Here is a 24,800-nt window from a genome sequence, read left to right as displayed (position 1 = left end):
AATAGCCAGATCGAGTGGGGGCCAGCTTCACATGGTCCAAGGCAACAATTTGATTCAGCCTTTCTGTACAGATGGGATGCAAAGGGGCTCTTGCGTCCCTCCGGGGGTTCTTTGTCACATTGCACACGGAGCACTCGGCACACCATTTCTCGATGTCTCCCTGCATCCCAATCCAGTAGAATCTCTGTCTGACGGTGATCTCTGTCTTATAGACCCCGAAGTGTCCGGACTGATCATGATAGGCATTCAGAACCATGGCTGCATCCCTCCTGGGGACCACAATCTGGTGTATGCGATCTCCTGAGACCGGGTCCAGGGAATTCCTGTAGACCAACCCCTTGTGTAGGAACAGCCACCACAGCCGCTTCAATTCGAAGTCTCCATGGGCCTTGCGCACCCGAGTAGGCACTTTCTTGTGGAGGCAATCGTCGAGGAGGTCCTTGATAACTCTGCTTTCGTCCTGAAGTGTTTTCCAGGTGGACAGATCTTCAGAGACTTTGGGAGCTTCAGGTCCATCACCAGCCGGAGCAGTTAGAGCATTCTGGCTCACGAACCTTTGGTAGGGAGGCATTTCTACATCTTCCCCCACATCTTCAGTCGGAGGTGCTTCTCCTAGGGCCATGCGAGAAAGTACATCCGCATTAACATTTGTTTTTCCACTGCAGTACATAATGTTGAAATCATAGTTGGCCAACCGAGAGGCCCACCGCTGTTCAAGAGCTGCCAACTTAGCAGTATTCAAATGGGCCAAGGGGTTGTTGTCAGTGTAGACCATGAAGGGAGTAGCAGCCAGATAATCTTTAAACTTCTCAGTAATAGCCCAGACCAGGGCCAGGAGCTCCAGCTTGAAGGAGTTATAGTTAGCATCATTCTTCTCAGCACCTCGAAGATGCCGACTGGTATAAGCGATCACCATCTCCTTGCCATCCTGCACCTGAAACAAGACCGCCCCCAGACCTTCAAAGCTAGCGTCAGTGTACAAGCTGCGGAGGTCCTACTTCATCCAGAATCAGCAACCCAAGAGCTCCCTTATATGGGCAGGGGCTGGCCATTTTGGACTGGTCCATAACAACTGTCACTCATCGTTACATTGCATTGTGGGTGAACACGTGACCAAAATCACCAATGGTCCTTTAGCAAAACCATAGAGTTCTGAACCTAATCACATGACCCGCAGGTCCTGCTACGCTGAACAGGTAGGTAATTGAATATATACATATTTACATTTATTTTTATGTGAATGTCTATACAAATATGAACTAACTAAGGGGTGATGAGGGGATAACTAAAGAAGAGGGACCCTGACGTTCCTAGGGACTCTGACTATGGGGACCTCTACAAAGGTACAGTATGAAATACGGTACCGGGACACCACAAACCCCCTTACTTAAAACAGGTCGACCCCGACGCCTGTTCCCTAAGGCAGAGGAACTAAGACTAGGACAGGATTGTTAATACATTCTATACATCCTGACAAAATCTGAGTAAACATTAAACATCTTTGTACTTTCTTGTTACTCTGACTAGCATCTTGACTAGACAATTTGGAAGCTATCTAGACATTTGGAAGCTATCTAGACATTTGGAAGCTTACTATACATTTGGAAGCTATCTAACCTTTAGTTTCTAGCTCCTTAGACATTTTTATAGCTCTCTATAACATTTATGAGGCTAACTAGACATTTATGTAGTTCTTTAGATATTGATAAAGCTCACTAGACATTTATATACAGCTTTCTATACATTTACTCTCAAGCTGTCTAGACATTTTTGAAATCTCACCACATTTTTTTCTTTTGTTTTGCCACGATGAGTCACAAAGGTACAGTATGAAATACGGTACCGGGACACCACAAGCACGTCACTCGTCATTACGCAGCACACAGTGACAGATCAGGAGACCGCAGGAGCATGAAGGACCGCAGTCCCCAGGGCACATGTAACTATAAAACCGGGGACGGGGAGGGAATTGGTCAGTGGCGGCGGCGGGATATTTAACTATAAAACCGGGTACGGGGCAGGATATGGGCAGTGGCGGCGGCGGGATATTTAACTATAAAACCGGGGACGGGGAGGGAATCGGGCAGTGGCGGCAGCAGGACATATAACTATAAAACCGGGGATGGGGAGGGAATCGGGCAGTGGCAGACGGACTCTGGCCGGGCAGAAGCTGCTGCAGTTCAATGATTTAAAGCGCCCGCTTTAAATCATTGAACTGCAGCGGCTTTTGCGTGGTCACAAATAGTCTTTCGGCGTATAACACGCACGTAGACTTTAGGCAAAAAATTTTTACATAAAAAATGCGTGTTATACGCCGATAAATACGGTATATGTATCAGATATCACATGTGCAGCCGCTTCATATATATCAGATATCACATGTGCAGTCGCTTCATATATATCAGATATCACATGTGCAGCCACTAGACATGTACAATTAGTTTCGGCACGAATGCTTATTTATATGAATTTTACCGTTTTTGGGCGTTTGGATTGATCCGAACGCACAAAAACATATTTGGGACAGGTCTGAATAACCATGATAATACGAACATCAGATTAACGAATACATTCATAAAACAACAAATGCATTCATTAATGCTGTACTGTACTGCTGCCATCAAGATGTTACGTTTCTTCCATCCCACTTTCTACCATCATTGCCATCAGCATCTGCTCCAAAAAGAATATCAGAGGCATCACATCGCTAATGTCACTGTTTTCCTTGCTGACATATCTTGTAGCCTCTTCAGAAGGCATGAGCAAATGACAAGTGTCCATGTTTAGCTGCCAATCCCTGAGCTGTAAATCCGACTGGCTTCAGAAATCGTCGGTCACCACTTTGTGCTGCTGGTAGAGGCGGTCTAACATGTGTAAGGTGGAGTTCTACCGTGTTGGAACGTCGCAAATAAGGTGGTGTTGGGAAAGACCGTTTTAGGCCCTGTAGGTGAAGCAGGTCATGTTTAAAAGCATACGAATGTCTAAACCGGACGCAAATTTTCCTGCAAGTAGATACATGGACAAGTTGTCAAGAAACGTTTGACCCCAAGGTTTAGCACGAGTGCAAAACAGGGAGAGTGTGTCAGGTCACCTGGACACAGCGCTTTGACGATGTTTGTACCATTAGCAGCTCATCCGCAGTGTGGCCTTTCTTGCCCAGGCTCAGCAGGTGTTACAAAGCATGGCAGCACTTGCAGCTAAGCTCTTCCCTGTGGGGTGCAAGATGTCCGTGGAGAAGGAAGAGGAGGATAGGCGGGGGTCGTCAGCAGTTGAACCCGATCGGCACAACCCAGGAAGGTGTGACAACATTTTCCTGGCCTGTTTGCGGTGGAGCTTCATTCTGCTGGATGTTGACCCAGTGGGCCATAAAAGACGTAATGCCCCTGGCTGTAGCTACTACTCCACGTATCAACAGTGGCATGCACTGTTCTGCACATGGACAAGTTCATGGAGTGGCCCACCCTTTCCACCACATAATTATGCAAAGTGGGGATGGCTTTCTTTGCAAAATAATGGTGACTATGTATTGCCTGAAGGCTAAGGAGTCCAGAAGATGGTATGGGAGCAGGGCCGGTTTTAGGCGTAGTGTGGCCCTAGGCAAAATCAAAAGTGGGGCCTCAAAAGTCGTAGTAGTGCACTAACCAGATTTGAACATTTTTGGTCATTTCAAATACTATAAAAAATATCTAAAAAGCTATTGAAAAGTCCCATCAAAACAAAAATGGTACCGATAAAAACTACAAATCACAGCGCAAAAAATGACCCTCACATCCCCATATGCAGAAAAATAAGAGTTATAGGGATCAGAAGAGTACAATTTTATATTTTTGTATGGTTCCCCCCACATTAGGTGCAGTATAGTTCCCCCACATTAGGTACGGTATAGTCCCCCACATTAGGTGCGGTATACAGTAGTCCCCCACATTACGTGCAGTATAGTTCTCCACATTAGGTGCAGTATAGTTCCCCCACATTACGTGCAGTATAGTTCTCCACATTAGGCGCAGTGTAGTCCCCCACATTAGGTGCAGTAAAGTTCTCCACATTAGGTGCAGTATAGTCCCCCACATTAGGTGAAGCATAGTCCCCCACATTAGGTGCAGTATAGTCCCCCACATTAGGTGCAGTATAGTCCCCCACATTAGGTGCAGTATAGTCCCCCACATTAGGTGCAGTATAGTCCCCCACATTAGGTGCAGTATAGTTCCCCACATTAGGTGCAGTATAGTTCCCCACATTAGTTGCAGTATAGTTCCCCACATTAGGTGCAGTATACAGTAGTTCCCCACATTAGGTGCAGAATAGTCCCCCACATTAGGTGCGGTATACAGTAGTTCTCCACATTAGGTGCAGTATAGTCCCCCACATTAGGTGCAGTATAGTCCCCCACATTAGGTGCAGTATAGTCCCCCACATTAGGTGCAGTATAGTCCCTCACATTAGGTGCAGTATAGTCCCCCACATTAGGTGCAGTATAGTCCCCCACATTAGGTGCAGTATAGTCCCTCACATTAGGTGCAGTATAGTCCCCCACATTAGGTGCAGTATACAGTAGTCCTCCACATTAGGTGCAGTATAGTCTCCCACATTAGGTGCAGTAGTTCCCCCCACATTAGGTGCAGTAGTTCCCCCCACATTAGGTGCAGTACTTCCCCCCACATTAGGTGCAGTATACAGTAGTTCCCCCCACATTAGGTGGAGTATACAGTAGTTCCCCCCACATTAGGTGCAGTATACAGTAGTTCCCCCACATTAGGTGCAGTATACAGTAGTTCCCCCACATTAGGTGCAGTATACAGTAGTTCCCCCCACATTAGGTGCAGTATACAGTAGTTCCCCCCACATTAGGTGCAGTATATAGTAGTTCCCCCCACATTAGGTGCAGTATACAGTAGTCTCCCCCCCCACATTAGGTGCAGTATATAGTAGTTTCCCCCACATTAGGTGCAGTATAAAGTAGTCCCCCACATTAGGTGCAGTATGTTCCCCCACAGACATACAGCCTTCAGCCATATACAGTGTATGGCTGGAGGCTGTATGCCTATTTACTGCCCCACTTGAGTATTCCGACCTCCGCTCCGGGGTCACGATCTACTGCTATGGCCTATGGGCCATAGCAGTAGATCCGGGGAGCGGCGGTCGGAACACTGAAGATGACCGCAGGTCACTTACCATACCCGCGCATCCTCCTCAGTGCTCCAACTCCGCTGTACTGTTGCGCTTCCTCCCAGTGGCCCCAGCATTTTTAAGGTTAACACGGGACCGCTGTGAGGTAAACGGGGCATCCTTGTGTCCCGGGAACAGGGCCCGGAGCTGGTCACCGTTTTAAAGTGGCCGCGCCATGGCTGCTAATCTTTAACAAGAAGCCAACGCCACTTTAAAACAGTTGCCCCCCCCCTACTGAGCAGCCGGCAGGGGGCCCCCTGGGGGATGGGTGCCCTAGGCAATTGCCTGGTTTGCCCCGCCCTAACACCGGCCCTGTATGGGAGGGCCTGTGCCACCAACAACTTGGCCAGGTAGGAAATGAGGCGCACTACTGTTGTCTGGAGGACATGTATTCCCCAATGGATAACTGATGCAATTGTTGTCTCCCGGTACCATATTGCATACCGTACCTAGTGTAGAGGTCCCCAAAGTCAGAGTAACTGCGTTCAGGTAGGGTTCTTCAGGTGGGACAGCCCCAGTCTATCTCTAATGATAATATATGTATATATTTAATAATTATATATATTTTATAGTAATGTATAGTACTTACCTTGTTTAGCGTCGCAGGACCTTCGGTCATGTGACCATGCTAGTCACCTCTATGGTATGTTGGAGGACCTTTGGAGGTCCTTGGGTCACGTGTTACCCACAAATCTTTGTAATCGTGATTGACATCAGTATGGACCAATTAGCACTAGTCCAGCCCCTGCCCATATAAGGGAGCTGTGTCCAATTATCGCTCTCTTGGGTTGCTGCTCTCATGGATGCCAGACTATCAGGATGGTTCTGCGCAACTTTCAAAGACACACTAGGCCTCAAAAACCTGCCGGCCTCAGCTGAACCAAAACCGTGAGTTCAAATCTAAATCCCCGATAATGCTAGGGTGACTACTGGACCGCAACTAAATCCCCTAAATCCAGTGGAACAACGCAAAGTACTAAAAGACTCTAAATGCTAAAGTCCCAACCTTTGTCAATCTCCAAGGAAAGCCGTTGCTATGCTTAGAGACTGTTATGTTATTGAAGCTTGCAGAAAACCTTCAGCAAAAGTTAATACTGTTTCAGAACACTTTCTGGTTGTGGACAATCTATTCTTCTCTACCTCCCTATCGCTTTTGGGAAGGGTGGCGGTAGGACAAGCGTTATTGAGGAGCCCTCACCCTAGCATCAAGAATAGCAAGGGTTAACAAGCACCCTTTAATTACCACACTGCTACACTCCCCATGCCCTACATCCCCAGGGCTATCACATAGCTTTTTGGCGTCACGAACAGGAAGGGTTAACAAGCACCCTTTAATTACAACACATGATTTTTTATTAAAACCCGAACATGCATCAGCGTCGCGGTCACCCGAGATTATCAGACCAGCAGCCCTACGTCTGTTACGTTTCACAGGTTTTCTTCCACTACCTCTGATACAATTTTCTTCGATGCCACTGCTACTACCCTCCAGCTCTGAACACATCTTCTCATGCCCAACTGGTTCCCACGTCCTGTCCAACACCACATCATCATCAATGTCAAACTCCTTATCCTCCACACCACTCTTCTCTGCATGGACCTTTTGTGCTCCTTGCTCTCCCTCAGCATAGCCACCTTGATGCCTTACAGTTTCCCCATCATGCCTAACACCACAACTCCCGCGTGTGCTGTGCTCGACCACCAATTCGACCTCCACCACCTTGCCAACACACTCCAAAACTTGCCTGTCCCCTCGACCAATCCTTCTGCATAGCAGTAGGGGGGGGGGGCAAATCCATAGATGAGGAAGCACAGTGTCTAGAATTGACCTTTCCACTTCCCCATGTGAGTGTAAACGCAAAGGAATCCACAGACCGGTTGCTCGTTGTCAGATTGTCAGAGTCTTCCTCCTCAGAAGTCGCATGACAAAGATATTCCAGTAACGCCGGATCATCCTGTGAAACCAAATAACCTCTCTCAAACAGTGAGAACTTGGGATGGCTGACACAGCTGCCACTACTACCAAATAACACCTGGCTGCTGTTGCCGCTACCTGTACTAGGACTGCCACGAACATTCTTACTGGACAAGAATATGGTGGGGGTCTTCGGCCCTCTACCCTGTCCACCAACTCCTTTTCCAGACATGTTTTTTTCTGTTACTATTATCCTTTTGGGTGATTTTTCCCCAACCTACTTGTCAAATCTAAGTTTCAACTCTCTGAACCTTTTTTTTCGTTGCAGAGACGACAACACAATGAGTACTGACGGTATTTGAGGAACTCTGAAGTGCAACAGACCTGAATTAACACTACAGGCTAGATATGTATAACTTCAACATGCTTTTTGACTGCCAGAGATTACAGCACAATGCATACTGATGGTTTTTGCGAAACTATATTAAATGCAACATAACTACAGGCTAGATACAGATCACAGCACTGCCTACTGTAGCTGGTTGAGGAACACTATTCAATTAAGGTATTTGCAGGTATGAGCCTTGAAAAAGGCTTTTGATTTGTCGTAGCAAAAGATGAGCCCTTCAGAGGCTGTGAGAAGGATGTCCCCTTATCTGCTGTATAGGAGCCCCTATAGGTTTCTTGGATGGGGATTGACTTCTGTTTACACCCAAGGTTTCTCTTTCTAATCTGTATATACCTATCTTTCTCTCTCTTTCTAATCTGTATCTCTATCTTTTTAACCACTAACTGTCCCTATGTCTGTCTTTCTGCCTCTCTCTGTCTGCTCTCAGCAGAAGTACCCAGCATTATGAACGCTGTGGGTAAAGATATTGGCCTTTTATCTGTGTCTATGGCTGCTGTACTGGTTGCTGGAGATTGTTGTTCTTTGAATTTGCAATGTAAAGTGTAATCTTTGCTAAGCACATACCCTGTTTCTCTCCAGGCAGGAAGTCCAGGAGATTTTATCACACTGATGACTAGTGTCTACCGTAGACAACACTTCATAATTCCTTCTCCCGGGCTCAGAGAGCTGATAGCTTCAGTGTGCCATGTTTGAGTGTCCCCCCTCCCACCCCCCCCATGCTCACTCTCACAGCCCCTTCCTGCAGTAGTTTTTTACTACTTTTGGCTGGATATCTCCTTTAAAGGGGTACTCCAGCGCTAAGACATCTTATCCCCTATCCAAAGGATAGGGGATAAGATGCCTGATCACGGGGATCCCGCCACTGGGGACCCCAGTGATCTTCCACATCGCAGTCCGCTAGAATCAGCCCCCGGAGCGTGCTCACTCCGGGTCTGATTACTGGCGATCACGGGGACGGAGCATAGTGACGTCACGGCCCCGCCCCAGTGTGACGTCACGCTCCGCCCTCTCAATGCAAGTCTATAGACGGGGCGTGACAGCTGTCACACAGGGGAGGAGCCGATAAGTCACTATGCTGATTCTAGCGGGGTGTGACATGGAACATCACGGGGGTCCCCAGCGGCAGGATCCCCGTGATCAGGCATCTTATCCCGTATCCTTTCAATAGGGGATAAGATGTCTTAGCGCCGGAGTACCCCTTTAAGCTAAGTACAAGAAACTTCCACTTTAAAAATGGAGCACTTGCTATTGACCATTACAGATCTCTTTGACATTGCTTTGAACACTACTGTATTATTTAAATTGTTATCGAAATTATTTTCAACCATGTTGTCACGTATAACTAACAAAGACTTGAATCTTTGAATCTAAAAGTTCAAATTGAAAATTTTTTCAGGAAAAACAATTGCAAATCCATTTATCTTTTAATATTAAAAAAGCAACTCTTGGTTTTTATATCAGTCAATTTTGGCTTATCATTCTTTAGGTCACAGAGAATATCGTCTAGCTGATGGACCTGACTCTTGCTCAGGACATTTAGAAACACGTCATATTGATACCTGGGGATCTGTTTGTGAGATTGACCCAGAGCTAAGAGTGGCCAATGTACTTTGTAGAGAACTTCAGTGTGGAGAAGCAGTGCCGACATTACTGAGCTATTCAAGACCTGGACCAATATGGACCGAGCAAATCCATTGTACTGGTAATGAGTCCAGGCTGTATGACTGTGCAAGATATCCTGGAGTAGACGAAAGCTGCACCAAACATGATTCTCCTGTGATTGAATGTAGAGGTATGTGGTAATTCTTATATGTAACATTTAAATCCATTGACATTTCCCACCCTTTTAAAGTGTACCCATTGTCAACAAAAACTGTGTATCTTTGTATCTTTTCAGAGCCCTACATGTCCTCAGTGTACAGAGCCCTGCTTGTCCTTATTGCACAGAGCCCTGCTTGTCTTCAGTGTTCAGAGCCCTGCTTGTCCTCAGTACGGGGAGCCCTGCTTGTCCTTAGTGCGGGGAGCCCTGCTTGTCCTTAGTGCGGGAAGCCCTGCTTGTCCTCGGTACAAGGAGCCCTGCTTGTCCTCAGTGTACAGAGCCCTGCTTGTCCTTAGTGCACAGAGCCCTTCTTGTCCTCAGTGTACAGATCCCTGCTTCTCCTCAGTGTACAGAGCCCTGCTTGTCCGCAGTGCACAGAGCCCTGCTTGTCCTCAGTGCACAGAGCCCTGCTTGTTCTCAGTGTACAGAGCCCTGCTTGTCCTCAGTGCACAGAGCCCTGCTTGTCCTCAGTGTACAGAGCCCTGCTTGTCCTCAGTGTACAGGGCCCTGCTTCTCCTCAGTGCAAAGAGCCCTGCTTTTCCTCACTGTACAGAGCCCTGTTTGTCCTTAGTGTACAGATCCCTGCTTGTCCTCAGTGCACACAGCCCCGCTTGTCCTCCGTGTACAGAGCCCTGCTTGACCTTAGTGTACAGAGCCCTGCTTGTCCTCAGTTCTCAGTGTAAAGAGCCCTGCTTGTCCTCACTGCACAGAGTCCTGCTTGTTCTCAGTGTACAGAGTCCTGCTTGTTCTCAGTGTACAGAGCCCTGCTTCTCCTCAGTGCACAGAGCCCTGCTTGTCCTCAGTGCACAGAGCCCTGCTTGTCCTCAGTGTACAGAGCCCTGCTTGTCCTCAGTGTACAGAGCCCTACTTGTCCTCAGTGTACAGAGCCCTGATTCTCCTCAGTGTACAGACCCCTGCTTGTCCACCCACACTTCCTGTATTTGGACTCCTCACAGAGACACACAGGCAATAGCTGTAGGGACAAAAATATACATATTTGTTAATCAATGTATATTACAAATATAAATATTTGTGGTCAGGGCTCCAAACATGTACAGCTGCCCAACACTAACAAATAACAACAAAACATAGTAATGCTAACAACGATAATGGTAATAACAATAATAATAATAATAATAATGACAATAATATTGATAATGATCATAATAACTACAATACCAATCATATAACAATGAATAAGAAAGAATGTAGTAATAACAATCATAAATACCAATGACTATTAAATATAACAATAATAATAACAAGTACAATAATAACATACAGAAGTGTACCCAAAACCATGAACATGGGCACGGCCTATAGGGGGCCACAAAACCTGGCAGTAATCACGAAAGTAATTATCACGTACCTCGTCCGAACACCAGACCTTAATCGAAATTGGCCAAATGATTATCAAACACCAGGAGCCACGTAATGACAACCCCACCCCCTGCCTTGAGTTCCCAGGGCGTACAAACACGCGTGTCTCGTTTGTTCGACTGGCTGTAAATGGTGTATCTGCACCTGTAGGATTACTGATACTAACATATTAGTTCAGAGTCATAACCTATTGTGGGGCCCCAACATTAAAGGGCCAAAAACCCAAACAAAATCCCTTGATTCCTTACCACCACCTGCCAGGGATATTATTGCTCTGAAGACGTGTCAGTAACAAAAAATACGCAGTGCTTCACCATGCAGACGTGGCAAGTATAACAGGTATACTACCGCCTATGAGTCGTGATATTATTGCTCTGAAGATGTGTCGGAAAATTCCTGCAATTACCATGGATTAAAGTTACATAACCAATGTACACAGCATATTACAGTACAGTACATTGTCCCAACACATTTCCCTTATTGCTTTGTCCAAGTGGAGATGGATACTGAATGGTAATGACTCGCTCTATATGTACCCTGTGTCCCAAGAAAGGAACATCACCTGGTGTAGAGAGGCGGACAAGGATGATGAAGGGCAGGAGCTATAAACACAAAGCAAATAGACATAGGCTCAGCGCAAGTACCTGTGAAGCATTATCAGATGGAAAGAGGAGTAATTCTGGTGTTAGGAGGCCGAGAATAATGGCATGATTGAAACCAGAGGAATGTCAAATGATGCAACCAGAAGTACACCATGAGCTGAGACTAACTGTGCATGTGTCAAAACACTCCGACCAGGTGTACACGCAATGTGAATGTGAACCACAGTAATGGCTGCACATAGGTGCCAGGCACAATGCCTACACTGACATCAAAGCAGCATTTAAAGTATACCTATACTACATGCACAGAGAAATGGTGAAATGTCGAACTAACTACTCAACGTGCAATGGTGTAGTAAAGAGCTACAGTCATGATGTGCAAAACATATCAATTAAATAAATACAAAAGAGTTCATATATACAAACTAATAATACAAAATTATATGTATATACATAAATGCATGCAATATACTGTGCAGAACACTTTATAAAATACATAGATGTATAAATGATTAGATAAATTATAAGATACCAAAAAATATATATAAAAAAATATGTACAGTATATACTCGAGTGTAAGCTGACCCGAGTATAAGCCGAGGCCCCTAATTTCAACCCAAAATCCCAGGAAAAGTTATTGACTCGAGTATAAGCCTAGGGTGGGAAATATATCATCCCCCCCTGTCATCATCCAGACCCCCGTCATTAACATCCTCATCATCATCACCCTGTCATCATCCAGACCCTCATCATCATCACCTGTCATCATCCCCTTGTCATCATCCCACACACCCCCTTCATCATCCCCTTGTCATCATCCCCTTGTCATCATCCCACACCCCCCCTTCATCATCCCCTTGTCATCATCCCCACCCCCCTTCATCATCCCCACCCCCCTTCATCATCCCCTTATCATCCCACACCCCCCCTTCATCATCCCCTTGTCATCATCCCCACCCCCCTTCATCATCCCCTTGTCATCATCCCACACCCCCCCTTCATCATCCTCTTGTCATCATCCGCTCTCAGTGGTCTTCAACCTGCGGACCTCCAGAGGTTTCAAAATTACAACTCCCAGCAAGCCCGGGCAGCCATCGGCTGTCCGGGCTTGCTGGGAGTTGTAGTTTTGAAACCTCCGGAGGTCCGCAGGTTGAAGACCACTGCGGCCTTCGACATCATCCAGCCCCCTCTCACCCCCTTTAGTTCTGTACAGTACTCGCCTCCGCTCGGCGCTGGTCCGGTGCTGCAGGGCTGTCCGGTGAGGAGGTCGTCCGGTGGGATAGTGGTTCCGGGCTGCTATCTTCACCAGGGGCGCTCCTTCTCCGCGCTTCAGGCCCAGAATAGAGGCGTTGCCTTGACGATGACGCAGAAGTACGTTGGTAATGAACGTACCTCTGCGTCGTCGTCAAGGCAACGTGACTATTCTGGGGCCGGGCCCGAAGCGCTTAGAAGAGGCCTCCCCAGTGAAGATAGCAGCCCGGAACCACTATCCCACCGGACCACCTCCTCACCGGACAGTCCTGCAGCACCGGACCAGCGCCGAGCGGAGGCGAGTACTGTACAGAACTAAAGGGGGTGAGAGGGGGCTGGATGATGTCGAAGGCCGCAGTGGTCTTCAACCTGCGGACCTCCGGAGGTTTCAAAACTACAACTCCCAGCAAGCCCGGACAGCCGATGGCTGGCCGGGCTTGCTGGGAGTTGTAGTTTTGAAACCTCTGGAGGTCCGCAGGTTGAAGACCACTGTGGGTGTGGAGTTCACTCGAGTATAAGCCGAGGGGGGTGTTTTCAGCACGAAAAATCGTGCTCAAAAACTCGGCTTATACTCGAGTATATACGGTATGTACAAATTCCTTGTAATGGTAAAATAAACCACTGGATACAATAACAAAGCAAAAGTGAGCATAGAGAAGAGCAAATTTTTGACCCAGCAATGAAATAAACCTCAAAACACATGTATAACACAGCCTTATAGCTCTGTATAACACTGCTAGGGTCACCTAGGAATGGATTCAATGCATTCTGAAAATCCCTTTGCACAAAATGGAGTTTGTTACTGAACAATTTAACATGGAGGCCATACAATATAATAGTCCAAAGTTATCCTGACCCAAATATTCAGATAAACTATATCCACCTAATGACTGACACTATCACCACGCCAACCACCAGTCCCACCACCACAATTTTACTCCACTTCCACCTGCTCCACTTCCACAACACACATCAAAATTTGACTGTCTCTCCACTAGGGGCCCCACTAGGAGGGGACATAAACAAAAGAGATTATGGGATGGACAGCAGAGAAAGGTTTCTGTTGCCTCATAACTGTAGAGAAGGAGGAATCTACTAACACCTGGCACAATGTCACAGTGTCAGATTCGTGTTCCTCTTAAAATGACTGAGAATCCATTACATAATGGCAACAGTGTGCCGAGAAAAAGTTGACCAGTTGTCCAAAGCAACCAATCAGATTGCTTCTTTCATTTTTCAAAGGCCTTTTCCAAAATGAAAGGAGTGATCTGATTGGTTTCTGTGGACAACTGGTCAACTTTTTCTCTGCACAGTTTTTGAAAATCTCCCCAAATATGTTTTCTAACCTCCTCAAGAAACATTCTTTTTTGGATCATGTTTTACCAAATATGTACATGTGTGGCATAAACTGGAATGGGTAAATCAGCCACAATTAGACAATGCGGGAGATTTATCATTGTTGTCTTTGGAAAGTGAGTTTTGAAGTCATTTATTTTTTTTGCTCTGTCTTTGCTTATGTGTGACATATTTCATTATACTATCAAGGGGGTTGATAAATTTGGCGCACATATGCAAAAAACAATAAATCACTTTAGTACACCATTTTGTAGGATTTCTCCTTTCCTTTGCAACTTTTTGTGAGAAAGTCAGATCTGACCTGGCTTTGCCGTGCAACTTTTTGGAGGGTCTGCAACTTTTTTATGCCTACAGGCGACATTCGCATTTCATAAATTCGGGGCCATTGCAAAGTGAAAACTGAAATGTGCTTAGGTAAGGTTGTTTGCTACTTCATGCCTACCCACTAAAGTCGCAAAAAGTGCTTAGGTGCACCTAAAAAAGCTCTAAATGCAATGATAAATCTCCCCCAAAGTGTTTTCTCAACTCACAAACAATATATACTTTTTATGCTTTTTGATATTTTTTTTAAACAACATTAAGCAGTGGCATCACTGGGGGGGGGGGGGATAATAGGGCTATACAATATAAGCCTGGCTACCTAACTACATACCTAACTACCTAACTCGCTACCTACCTGCACTTTTACTGAGATGGACACAGAGGGGGGCATTATTACAGTTTGTGGCCTATAGATGGGGAGACTTTGTGGATGAGGGGAAAACACTGGAAAAATGCAGAGTCTCAGATGTTTGTTCTGCAGGTGCCCAAGAGATGATGTTTGGGCTGGAGGAAGTTGGCACGGCGGTCTAATCCAGATGGAGAAGAAAAGGAAAGAGGACAGAAAAGACTACACATGTAAGTCCCTAGATGTAACTGTAATTACTTATATGCTACACAGATCCTGTGTACAGCTGATATCTACCTCTGTATAGTCCTGTAAATAATCACTTATATGGTATACCGAACCTGTGTACAGCTAGTAGCTACCTCTATATGGTCCTGTATATAATCACTTATATGGAGTATGTATCCTGTGTAGTGCTGGTATCTACCTCTATATAGTCTGTATATAATCACTTATATGAAGTATATATCCTGTGTAGTGCTGGTATCTACCTTTATATGGTCCTGTATATAATCACGTATATGGAGTATATACAGTATCCTGTTTATTGCTAGTGTCTACCTCTATATGATCCTGTATATAATCACATATATGGTATAAGGAATCTGTGTACAGCTGTTATCTACCTCTATATGGTGAACTTATGTGAGAATATTGGTCTTTTGTATAGTGCATTTTGTTTAACCCCTTAACGACGCAGGACGTATATTTACGTCCTGCGCCGGCTCCCACGATATGAAGCGGGATGGCGCCGCGATCCCGCAGCATATCGCGTCGGTCCCGGAGCTCATCAACGGCCGGGACCCGCGGCTAATACCACACATCGCCGATCGCGGCGATGTGCGGTATTAACCCTTTAGAAGCGGCGGTCAAAGCTGACCGCCGCTTCTAAAGTGAAAGTGAAAGTGACCCGGCTGCTCAGTCGGGCTGTTCTGGACCGCCGCGGTGAAATCGCGGCGTCCCGAACAGCTGACCGGACACCGGGAGGGCCCTTACCTGCCTCCTCGGTGTCCGATCGACGAATGACTGCTCCGTGCCTGAGATCCAGGCAGGAGCAGTCAAGCGCCGATAACACTGATCACAGGCGTGTTAATACACGCCTTTGATCAGGATGAGAGATCAGTGTGTGCAGTGTTATAGGTCCCTATGGGACCTATAACACTGCAAAAATTTTTTAAAAAAAAGTGTTAATAAAGGTCATTTAACCCCTTCCCTAATAAAAGTTTGAATCACCCCCCTTTTCCTATAAAAAAAAATAAAACAGTGTAAAAAAATAAAAAATAAACATATGTGGTATCGCCGTGTGCGTAAATGTCCGAACTATAAAAATATATCATTAATTGAACCGCACGGTCAATAGCGTACGCGCAAAAAAATTCCAAAGTCCAAAAAAGCGTATTTTGGTCACTTTTTATACCATTAAAAAATGAATAAAAAGTTATCAAAAAGTCCGATCAAAACTAAAATCATACCAATAAATACTTCAGATCAAGGCGCAAAAAAATAGTCCTGATACCGCCCTTTAAGTGGAAAAAGAAAAAGTTATAGGGGTCAGTAGATGACATTTTTAAACGTATAAATTTTCCTGCATGTAGTTATGATTTTTTCCAAAAGTACGACAATATCCAACCTATATAAGTAGGGTATCATTTTAACCGTATGGACCTACAGAATAATGATAAGGTGTAATTTTTACCGAAATATGCACTGCGTAGAAACGGAAGCCCCCAAAAGTTACAAAATGGCGTTTTTTTTCGATTTTGTCGCACAATGATTTTTTTTCCATTTTGCCGTGCATTTTTGGGTAAAATGACTAATGTCACTGCAAAGTAAAATTGGCGACGCAAAAAATAAGCCATAATATGGATTTTTAGGTGGAAAATTGAAAGGGTTATGATTTTTAAAAGGTAAGGAGGAAAAAACGAAAGTGCAAAAACGGAAAAACCCTGAGTCCTTATGGGGTTAATAACAATATAGCAGTATTAGTCAGAAGTAAGATAAGTGGTGATCATAGTGTGGTGGTATTATTTGTCCCTTACTGGTAACACACAAAACTAGCAATGTGCACCTGTGCACGTATTTCCTTTTGTTTGGAGATGTGGACTATTCTTTTTTTTTTTTGTACTAGTATTATTGGAAATATTAGTCTCAGTTTTGGTCAGATTTGGTCACTAATAGTATGTAGGTAAGGAGTATGGAGTGCGGAAACCATACTGTACAGTTACCCACTGTTAGTAGTGAGTATATTGAAGGAGGAGGCTGTGTGTGACTGGGCGTGGATGGTGGCAGGGTTAGGGATGTGGCTTGTGCTATGGGCTCTAGCCCCTGGTCTTTTGGAGACCTAGAAATGTCCCTGCTTATAAGTATGTAAGTAGCAGGCTTCAATCTGCAATGCTTTTTTTTTTTTAACTCTCAAAATATTTGGAGGAGGAACACTAGAAGATGACAATGACAACACAGTGACTGTAATGCCGGTGGATATGGCCTGGCTAATAAGTAAGGGTGGGTTCACATTACGTTTCTCCCCATACGGGAGCGCATACGGCAGGGGGAGCTAAAAACTTGCGCTCCCGTATCCCTGCGTATGCTCTCCCGTATGTAATTAATTTCAATGAGCCGACCGGCGAATTTTTTGCCCCGTATTCGCTTTTACAACTGGACCTAAAACAATGGTCGTTTTAGGTGCGGGGAAAAAGCGCATACGGGCCAAAAATGAGCCGACCGGACCAAGAGCAGAGTTTATGTGGTTTCAGTGGATAATCTGGCTTTTTTGGACTGGAGGAGTCATAAATATTCTAAGGAGGAGAGATGGTGCAGACCCTGTCTGGTATTCTACTGTGTGGAAATTCTTTTCTACCTTACCAGATGCAGACAATGTGGCACTATGTCATGTCTGCAAACAGAAAGTAAGCTGTGGCCAGGGTCTGAGTGTAGGAACAACATCTCTACAAAGGCATATGGAGCGTCACCACTAGACCATGTGAGAAAGTCAAGATGCCCCATAATGTGATAAAAACCTTGCTTTTGCTGATGCTTCTCCAGATCCATTCCAAATGTCTTGTCCTCATTAATGTTGCCTCCTCCTCCTCAATCCCCTCAGTTATCGATTGGGAAATCTATGTCATCCAGACAACAGTATCCTCCGAGTCACCCTGTTTTAGTGCACCTCAATTCACACCTGGCCAAGTTGTTGGTGACGCAAGAGCTGCCGTACCGACTTGTTGACTCCACGGCCTTCAGGCAACTAATGGGGGTGTGTCCAGCCTAGGTGGCGCATACCTAGTCTCCATTATTTTTCCAAAACAGTTGTCCCCACTTTGCACAATCATGTGGAGGAGAGGGCGGGCTACTCAATGCAATTCACTGCATGCCATGGTAGATATGAGAAGTAGTTGTTATTGCTAGGACCAATGCATGTCTTATACAGCGCACTGGGTCAAAAACATCCTGCAGGACGAGGCTCCATACCAATGAGGCCAGGAAATAGTAGTGACACCTCCATGGTTGAGGTGATTTGATTGCTCACACCACCCACCTATCCTCCTCCTCATGTGGGTCCTCCTCCACAGACATCGTGAATCACCGCAAGAGCATAGCTTACTCACCCTACTTTCATTGGTGAAAAATCAAGCACTGCCATGCTTTATTACATCTGCTTCCCTGTTACATCTGCTGCCTCGGTTGCCCTGTTTAGGTGGCATGACACACTCTCCCTGTTAGGCTCATGTGCTTAATCTTGTCATCAAACTTTTCTTCAGAACTTGTGCATTTAGTTTAACCATTTGTATGCTTTTAAAAATGCCTTCCATCAACTACAGCTCCAAAATGGTCTACCTCAACACTGCCTCATTTATGATGTTCCAACATGGGCTAACTAAACTGTACACATGTGGGACTGCCTGTATGAGCAGCACAAAGCTGTGACAGTATTCCTCATGCTGCAGACAGACAGTTTTTGGAACCAGTATGACTTTCATCTGAAGGATTGGCAGCTAATCAGAGACACCTATTGCATGCTCATGCCTTTCAGAGAGGCTACAAGATTTGTCAGCAAAGAGAACAGTGTAAGTAGTGATACTGATATTCTTTTTAGAGCAAATGCTAACAGTGATGTTTGAAGAAGCAGGAATGGTGGAGAGTAACTATCTGACTGGCAACAATATGGTTGTTCTCCTTGAGGAGGAGGAGCTTAATTCAAGCTTAAAGAAAAGAAATGACTACAGGAGAGTCAAACTCTCAGATTCTCAGTTAAGTCAACACTTCACTTCCTCTGCCAGCACCCTGTGAGAAGCAGGAGCAGTAGCAGTTTGGAATTTAAACCTCCTATGTCAGATATTGTTGATTAGACACTACTACCACGACTCCTGCTGTACACTGGATCCTATTAGTAACACCAGTCCGCTACCTCCTACTGTACTGTGGCTAATGCAGGTCTGCCACCTCCTGTTGTATGCTGGCTAATGCCAGTCTGACACCTTCTAATGTGCACTGACTAATACCAGTCCACCTCCTGCTGTACATTGGATACTACTTGAAAAACCAGTCCGTCACCTCCTACTGTACGCTGGCTATTGCAAGTCCGCAACCTGCTGCTGTATGCTGATACCTACTAATAACATCAGTCTGCCACCTCCTGATGTTCGTTGGCTACCACGAATAACACCAGTACACTACCTCTTGCTGTATGTTGCCTTTTGCCAGTCCACCACCACCTGCTGTATAGTCTGCCACCCGCTGCTACACACCAGATACTAATAGTAACACCAGTCCATCAGCTCCTGCTGTACACTAGCTGTAGCCAATACGCCACCTTCTGCTGTATGCTGGCTAATGTCAGTCCACCACTTCAAATGGAGCCCACGCCCACTACAATGAAGCTGCTATAGTGCTTTATTTTGCATTGTACAAGGAGGGCAGTACTGCTTTTCTAGGCTCTGAAAACACATACTGTCCCTTACCAAAATGTTAATTATTCAACTCCTCCCCCTAAAATAGCAGCCACAGCTCTATACATGGTCTTTTCTAGTGCCTCTGACCAACCACTATACTGCCTCCTAATTGGCTGAGAGCTGTATGCAAGCACTTAGGGCTAACATGAGTTCATGTTATCTTGCTAGTTGCAAAGTATTCTGGGCATAATACCTACTTTCTGTGTGCTTAAATGCCGCCAATGCTATGCATTCCTATGCGAACCATATAGTGTTCGTGCCATGTTACCTGGTTAGGCCAAAGAAAAAAATGTCCAAGTTCTGATTAAATACAAGTTCTATGGGACCAGTTCGCTGAACACGAACAGTACATATTAAGAGATCTTGTGAAGTCCATACCTCAACAGGTTCAAGTGGTTTAGGGTGCATGCACACTACGTTTCTTAACATACGGAACCGTATACGGCTGGGGAGAGGGGGGCGGAGAGTCGGGGGCGGGGCAACCGTATGCTGCCGTATGCGGTCCCGTATCTAATGTATTTGTGTGACCGGAGTGAAACGCTGCCTCCGGTCGGCTCCGTTTTGCCCCGTATACGGTTTCCCGACCGGACCTAAAAACGTTGTTGACTACGTTTTAAGGTCCGGTTGGGAAACCGTATATGGGGCAAAACGGAGCCGACCGGAGGCAGCATTTCACTCCAGTCGCTCATTGAAATATATTAGATACGGGACCGCATACGGCAGCATGCATTTGCCCCGTCCCCGACTCTCCGCCCCCCTCTCCCCAGCCGTATACGGTCCCGTATCTTTAGAAACGTAGTGTGCATGCACCCTTACATGGCATGAGTGGAACCTACAAAATATTAGGCAGATAGTTTTAATATAATACCATCCAAAAAAAGACTATTCAACTATCCCATATACATTTTTTATCTGCTCACACCCAATGTTCAGCTTCAAAATCATCAGTATTATATAAGTTAAAAAATATGTACATATACTGTACCTTATTGATAAAATAATAGTAGGAGCTTTGCAGAGGACAGAAATGTTTTTCCATGGAAGATTACAAACAAGTGTACTATTCTTAGTTGATTAATTTCCTTGATGATATTAGAAGAGTTTTTAACACATCATGTTTTTTTAATTTTAATTTTAATTTTTTTTTTAGGTTTATTTTCTAGCTACAGAGTTGTGAATGGTAGTCAGGACTGTTCTGGGAGAGTGGAGGTGTTATATGAAGGACATTGGATGGTGGTATGTGGATCGCATTGGAGTCTACAAGAGGCTAATGTGCTCTGTAGGCAAATGAAATGTGGAGCTGTTGCCTCTGTTCCAGGTGGAGGCCATTTTGGAAAATATAATGTTACTACCACATTCAGATTCCATTGTACAGGTGCAGAATATCACCTTGAAGAATGTAGTATAACTGCATTAGGAAATAGCAAATGTCCATCCTGGAATACTGCTGGTGTTATATGCACAGGTAAGTCATTGAATATTGCAAAAAGAAATATATGGGAATATTTTAAAATTTTTCAGTAATTAACTAAGACTATGACATTAAATGGTTAGTTAAACAAAGCCTAATGTAAAACTCGTAATACATAAAGTGCAGTACTGTAGCATAAGTTAAAATTAAACTGGATTTATAATAATGTAGAAAACAAGAGAAATTCACATTTCAATTCAAATGTAGCTGAGTTGCTGTTTCCATTAGATGCCAAATTATACAATTCCATTAGCCCCCATTATAATCACTTGTGAACTATTGGAAACCCCATTATAACACTTTTAAATATAAAATATTATCTAAATAAAGTACATTATATAACTACAGGTGAAGAGGAGACGATTAGGCTGATGGATGGAGAAGATCATTGTGCTGGAAGACTGGAGATCCTCACAAATAATACATGGAGCAGAACTGTCAGTGACCAATGGGGCATCAATGAGGCTCAGGTTGTGTGCAGAGAATTACATTGTGGTCACGTGATTGATACAATTAATGTCACATCACCAACAACAACCAATGGTCATGTGTATCTCTGGGGATATTGTCAAGGAAATGAGACCCAACTCACAGATTGTTCTGTTACTACATTATCTGATACAAAGGCACAAACTGATAATGAAAACGACATAGAAATTATTTGCTCAGGTATAGTAAATTAAAGATTGTATATATATATATATATATATATATATATATATTTTAGTTCACGTGTTTCTTCTAATGCAGAAAGTAAACAGTTGAGACTGGTAAATGGCTCTGCCCGATGTGCAGGAAGAGTGGAGATTTATCATAAAGGAAGATGGGGGACTATCTGTGATGACTCCTGGGATAAAGCAGATGCAGATGTGGTCTGTAGGCAGCTGGGTTGTGGTTTCGCTGTCACAGCTACGACGGAGGCCTATTATGGGAGAGGAACTGGTGACATCTGGCTGGATGATGTGGAATGTGAAGGAAATGAGACGCATATTTGGGACTGTCCTCTAAAGCAGTTTGGTGAACATGACTGTGGTCATAAGGAAGATGCCGGTGTAATATGCTCAGGTAAGCGTTTTCTCTGCTTTCTAGAGGGTTGTCCAATGATTTCTTCCCCCTTCTCCAAACGATAGAGATAAGGCAATGATTGAAGTCTTACTGCTGCAACTTCACGCAGACCGTCAAGAACGAGGAACAAAATCTCCTGTTGGAATGGCAATGGTCACACTTGTGCACCACCATTTCATTCCTTGCCTGGAGCTGCTGAGGATAGCCAGTAACAGTGCTATTATCTCTAATACTGAAAGAGCAGAAAGTTGGTGTAATGTACTTACCTAGCTGCACTCCAGCACTGAGCTCCCCATCGGCTGCTCCCTGCCACTATAGATATAAACGTTGTTCTATCTCTCAACAGGATAGTTAGCCATTTAGAAAGCAGAGATGCTGGGCTAATAAACTCTACCCCAATAGCCTATATTCTCACAGCACAGGCTATATAAACAGGTATCTGTGAAAGGCAGATTGTTTCTGTAGAAAAGCTCAATATGTTTTTATTTTTATTTTTTATCTCAGCCTTTTGTGTCTCTGATCCGCTGCCTAAATTTCTATTTCAAGGGAAACTGACAGCTTGTTCTCCCGCACTAAACCTAATACATGAGGCTATAGTGCAAGTGAACCAGATTTCAAAGATGTATCACTTACTTGATCACTTACTCTGATCCGCAGTTCAATTCCAAAGGTACCTATTATATTAGCTTAAATTTCTGGCTTTGCACAATAGAGGCAGGACCCGGAATACCCAGTTCCAAAAAATTATATTTAAAGGTGTACTCCGGTGAAAACCTTGTTTCTTTTAAATCAACTGGCTCCGGAAAGTTAAACAGATTTTTACATTACTTCTATTAAAGAATCTTAATCCTTCCTGTACTTATTAGCTGCTGAAAACTACAGAGGAAATTCTTTTCTTTTTGGAATGCTCTCTGATGACATCACGAGCACTGCTGACGTTATTATAATAATAAGTCTTTATTTATTGTGGTACTTAGTGGGATTTGAACCCAAGGCCCCAGCACTGCAAGGCATCAGTGCTAACCACTGAGCCACCATGATGCCCTTAACATACATCTGCTATGCATGGTTGCTAAAATGGACAGAGATGTCAGCAGAGAGCACTGTGCTTGTGATGTCATCAGTGTTCCAAAAAGAAAGGAATTTCCTCTGTAGCATTCAGCAGCTAATAAGTACTGGAAGGATTAAGATTTTTTAATAGAAGTAATTTACAAATATGTTTAACTTTCTGGCACCAGTTGATTTAAAAGAAAAAAGGTTTTCACCAGAGTACCTCTTTAATAAACAATATATTTCATATGGCCTCTCAGATATATCTTTATATATAAAATAAACAAATAAAAAAAAAAAAACATTTTCTTGTAGAATTTTTGGATCTCCGCTTGGTTGATGGAAAACAGGAATGTGAGGGGTGGCTGGAAGTCTATTATAATGGAAGATGGGGATCTGTGTGTAATAATGTTATGCCGGTGTTGTCATGCTCTGTTATCTGTAAACATCTGAACTGTGGATCATCAGGACGGCTGGAGACAAGAATAGATAATAATAGGAGAAAACCCTTCTGGGTGGATCATATCAACTGCACCAAGTATAGTAAACTATTATGGGAGTGTCCATCATCTCCATGGAATATAGAATCCTGTAATGACAGAGATCTTGCTTATATAATTTGTGAGTATCTTTATTATTATTATTATTATTATTATTATATCTTTATGATATCAATTGTATCATGTTTTCTCTTTATTAGTATGTTTATTTGACAATATTTAATAACAAAATTCTGGCATCCACTATACTTTCGTCTACCTTGAGTTGTATGTTGGTCATCATGTAAAAAAGGCCAGCTCAGAAGAAATGCATCACTTAACTAGATCAAGATGGAGAGGAGAAGTACAAAAACAAAACACAGTTTAGCTTTTTTTTGTGGGACCTGACAGTGGAAACCATTTTTTTTAATCATCTGGTACCAAAAAGTTATACATATTTCTAAATTACTTCTATTTAAAAAGCTTAATCCTTCCAGTACTTATTAGCTGCTGTATGCTCCACAGAAAGTTCTTTTTTTTTCAATTCATTTTCTGTCTGACCACAGTGCTCTCTGCTGACACCTCTGTCCATTTCAGGAACTGTCCAGAGCAGGAGCCAATCCCCATAGCAAACCTCTCCTGATCTGGACAGTTCCTGACATGGACAGAGGTGTCAGCAGAGAGCACTGTGGTCAAACAGATAAGAAATTCAAAGAGAAAAGAACTTCCTGTGGAGCATACAGCAGCTGATAAGTACTGGAAGATAGTACAGAAATAATTTACAAATCTGTTTAACTTTCTGGCACCAGTTGATTTAAAAAAAAATTTTTTTTCCACTGGAGTACCCCTTTTAAAGGAGTTTTCAACTATTCTAGTTCTATCCTCCTACTTTCTTTTACCTTTTTTAATTAAAAAATAAGCTGTTGTTGTTGTTTTTACTACATTTCTAATTAAATCTGGAAATTTCACGCCCTGAATCGTTATACAAAACATTTTTATTGTTCATGTCTATTATATTTAGGTGAGGGAAACAGAAAGCTTGTTCAGAGCTACCCGACATCCCAGAATTTTTCAGGTTAGTACCAATATTTTACCGATAATTCATTCTCACCATACAATCTATGCAATAATAATAGAGTAATACACAAGAAAACCTTTATTGTGTAAATTCCTTTTTTTTCCTTAGGCTGTGTTCACACATTCAGATTTTAAATTGCAATT

General features: G+C 43.9%; 1 protein-coding gene across 1 annotated transcript in view; it reads left to right on the top strand.

Annotated features, from left to right (window-relative positions):
* LOC130294941 (antigen WC1.1-like) overlaps positions 1-24,800 on the top strand; it is a 79,076-nt gene that overhangs the window by 33,573 nt on the left and 20,703 nt on the right. The window contains exons 3-8 of the mRNA XM_056545097.1: positions 8,977-9,282; positions 20,665-20,979; positions 21,334-21,654; positions 21,736-22,050; positions 23,416-23,721; positions 24,601-24,654. Of these exons, the coding sequence (XP_056401072.1) occupies positions 8,977-9,282; positions 20,665-20,979; positions 21,334-21,654; positions 21,736-22,050; positions 23,416-23,721; positions 24,601-24,654 (1,617 nt within the window). The remainder of the gene's footprint in view (positions 1-8,976; positions 9,283-20,664; positions 20,980-21,333; positions 21,655-21,735; positions 22,051-23,415; positions 23,722-24,600; positions 24,655-24,800) is intronic.

Source organism: Hyla sarda, chromosome 11 (assembly GCF_029499605.1).
Source record: "Hyla sarda isolate aHylSar1 chromosome 11, aHylSar1.hap1, whole genome shotgun sequence".
In the NCBI taxonomy this organism is placed as follows: domain Eukaryota; kingdom Metazoa; phylum Chordata; class Amphibia; order Anura; family Hylidae; genus Hyla; species Hyla sarda.
Note: the sequence above shows the minus strand (reverse complement) of the source record. Positions and strands in the feature narration are given on the sequence as shown.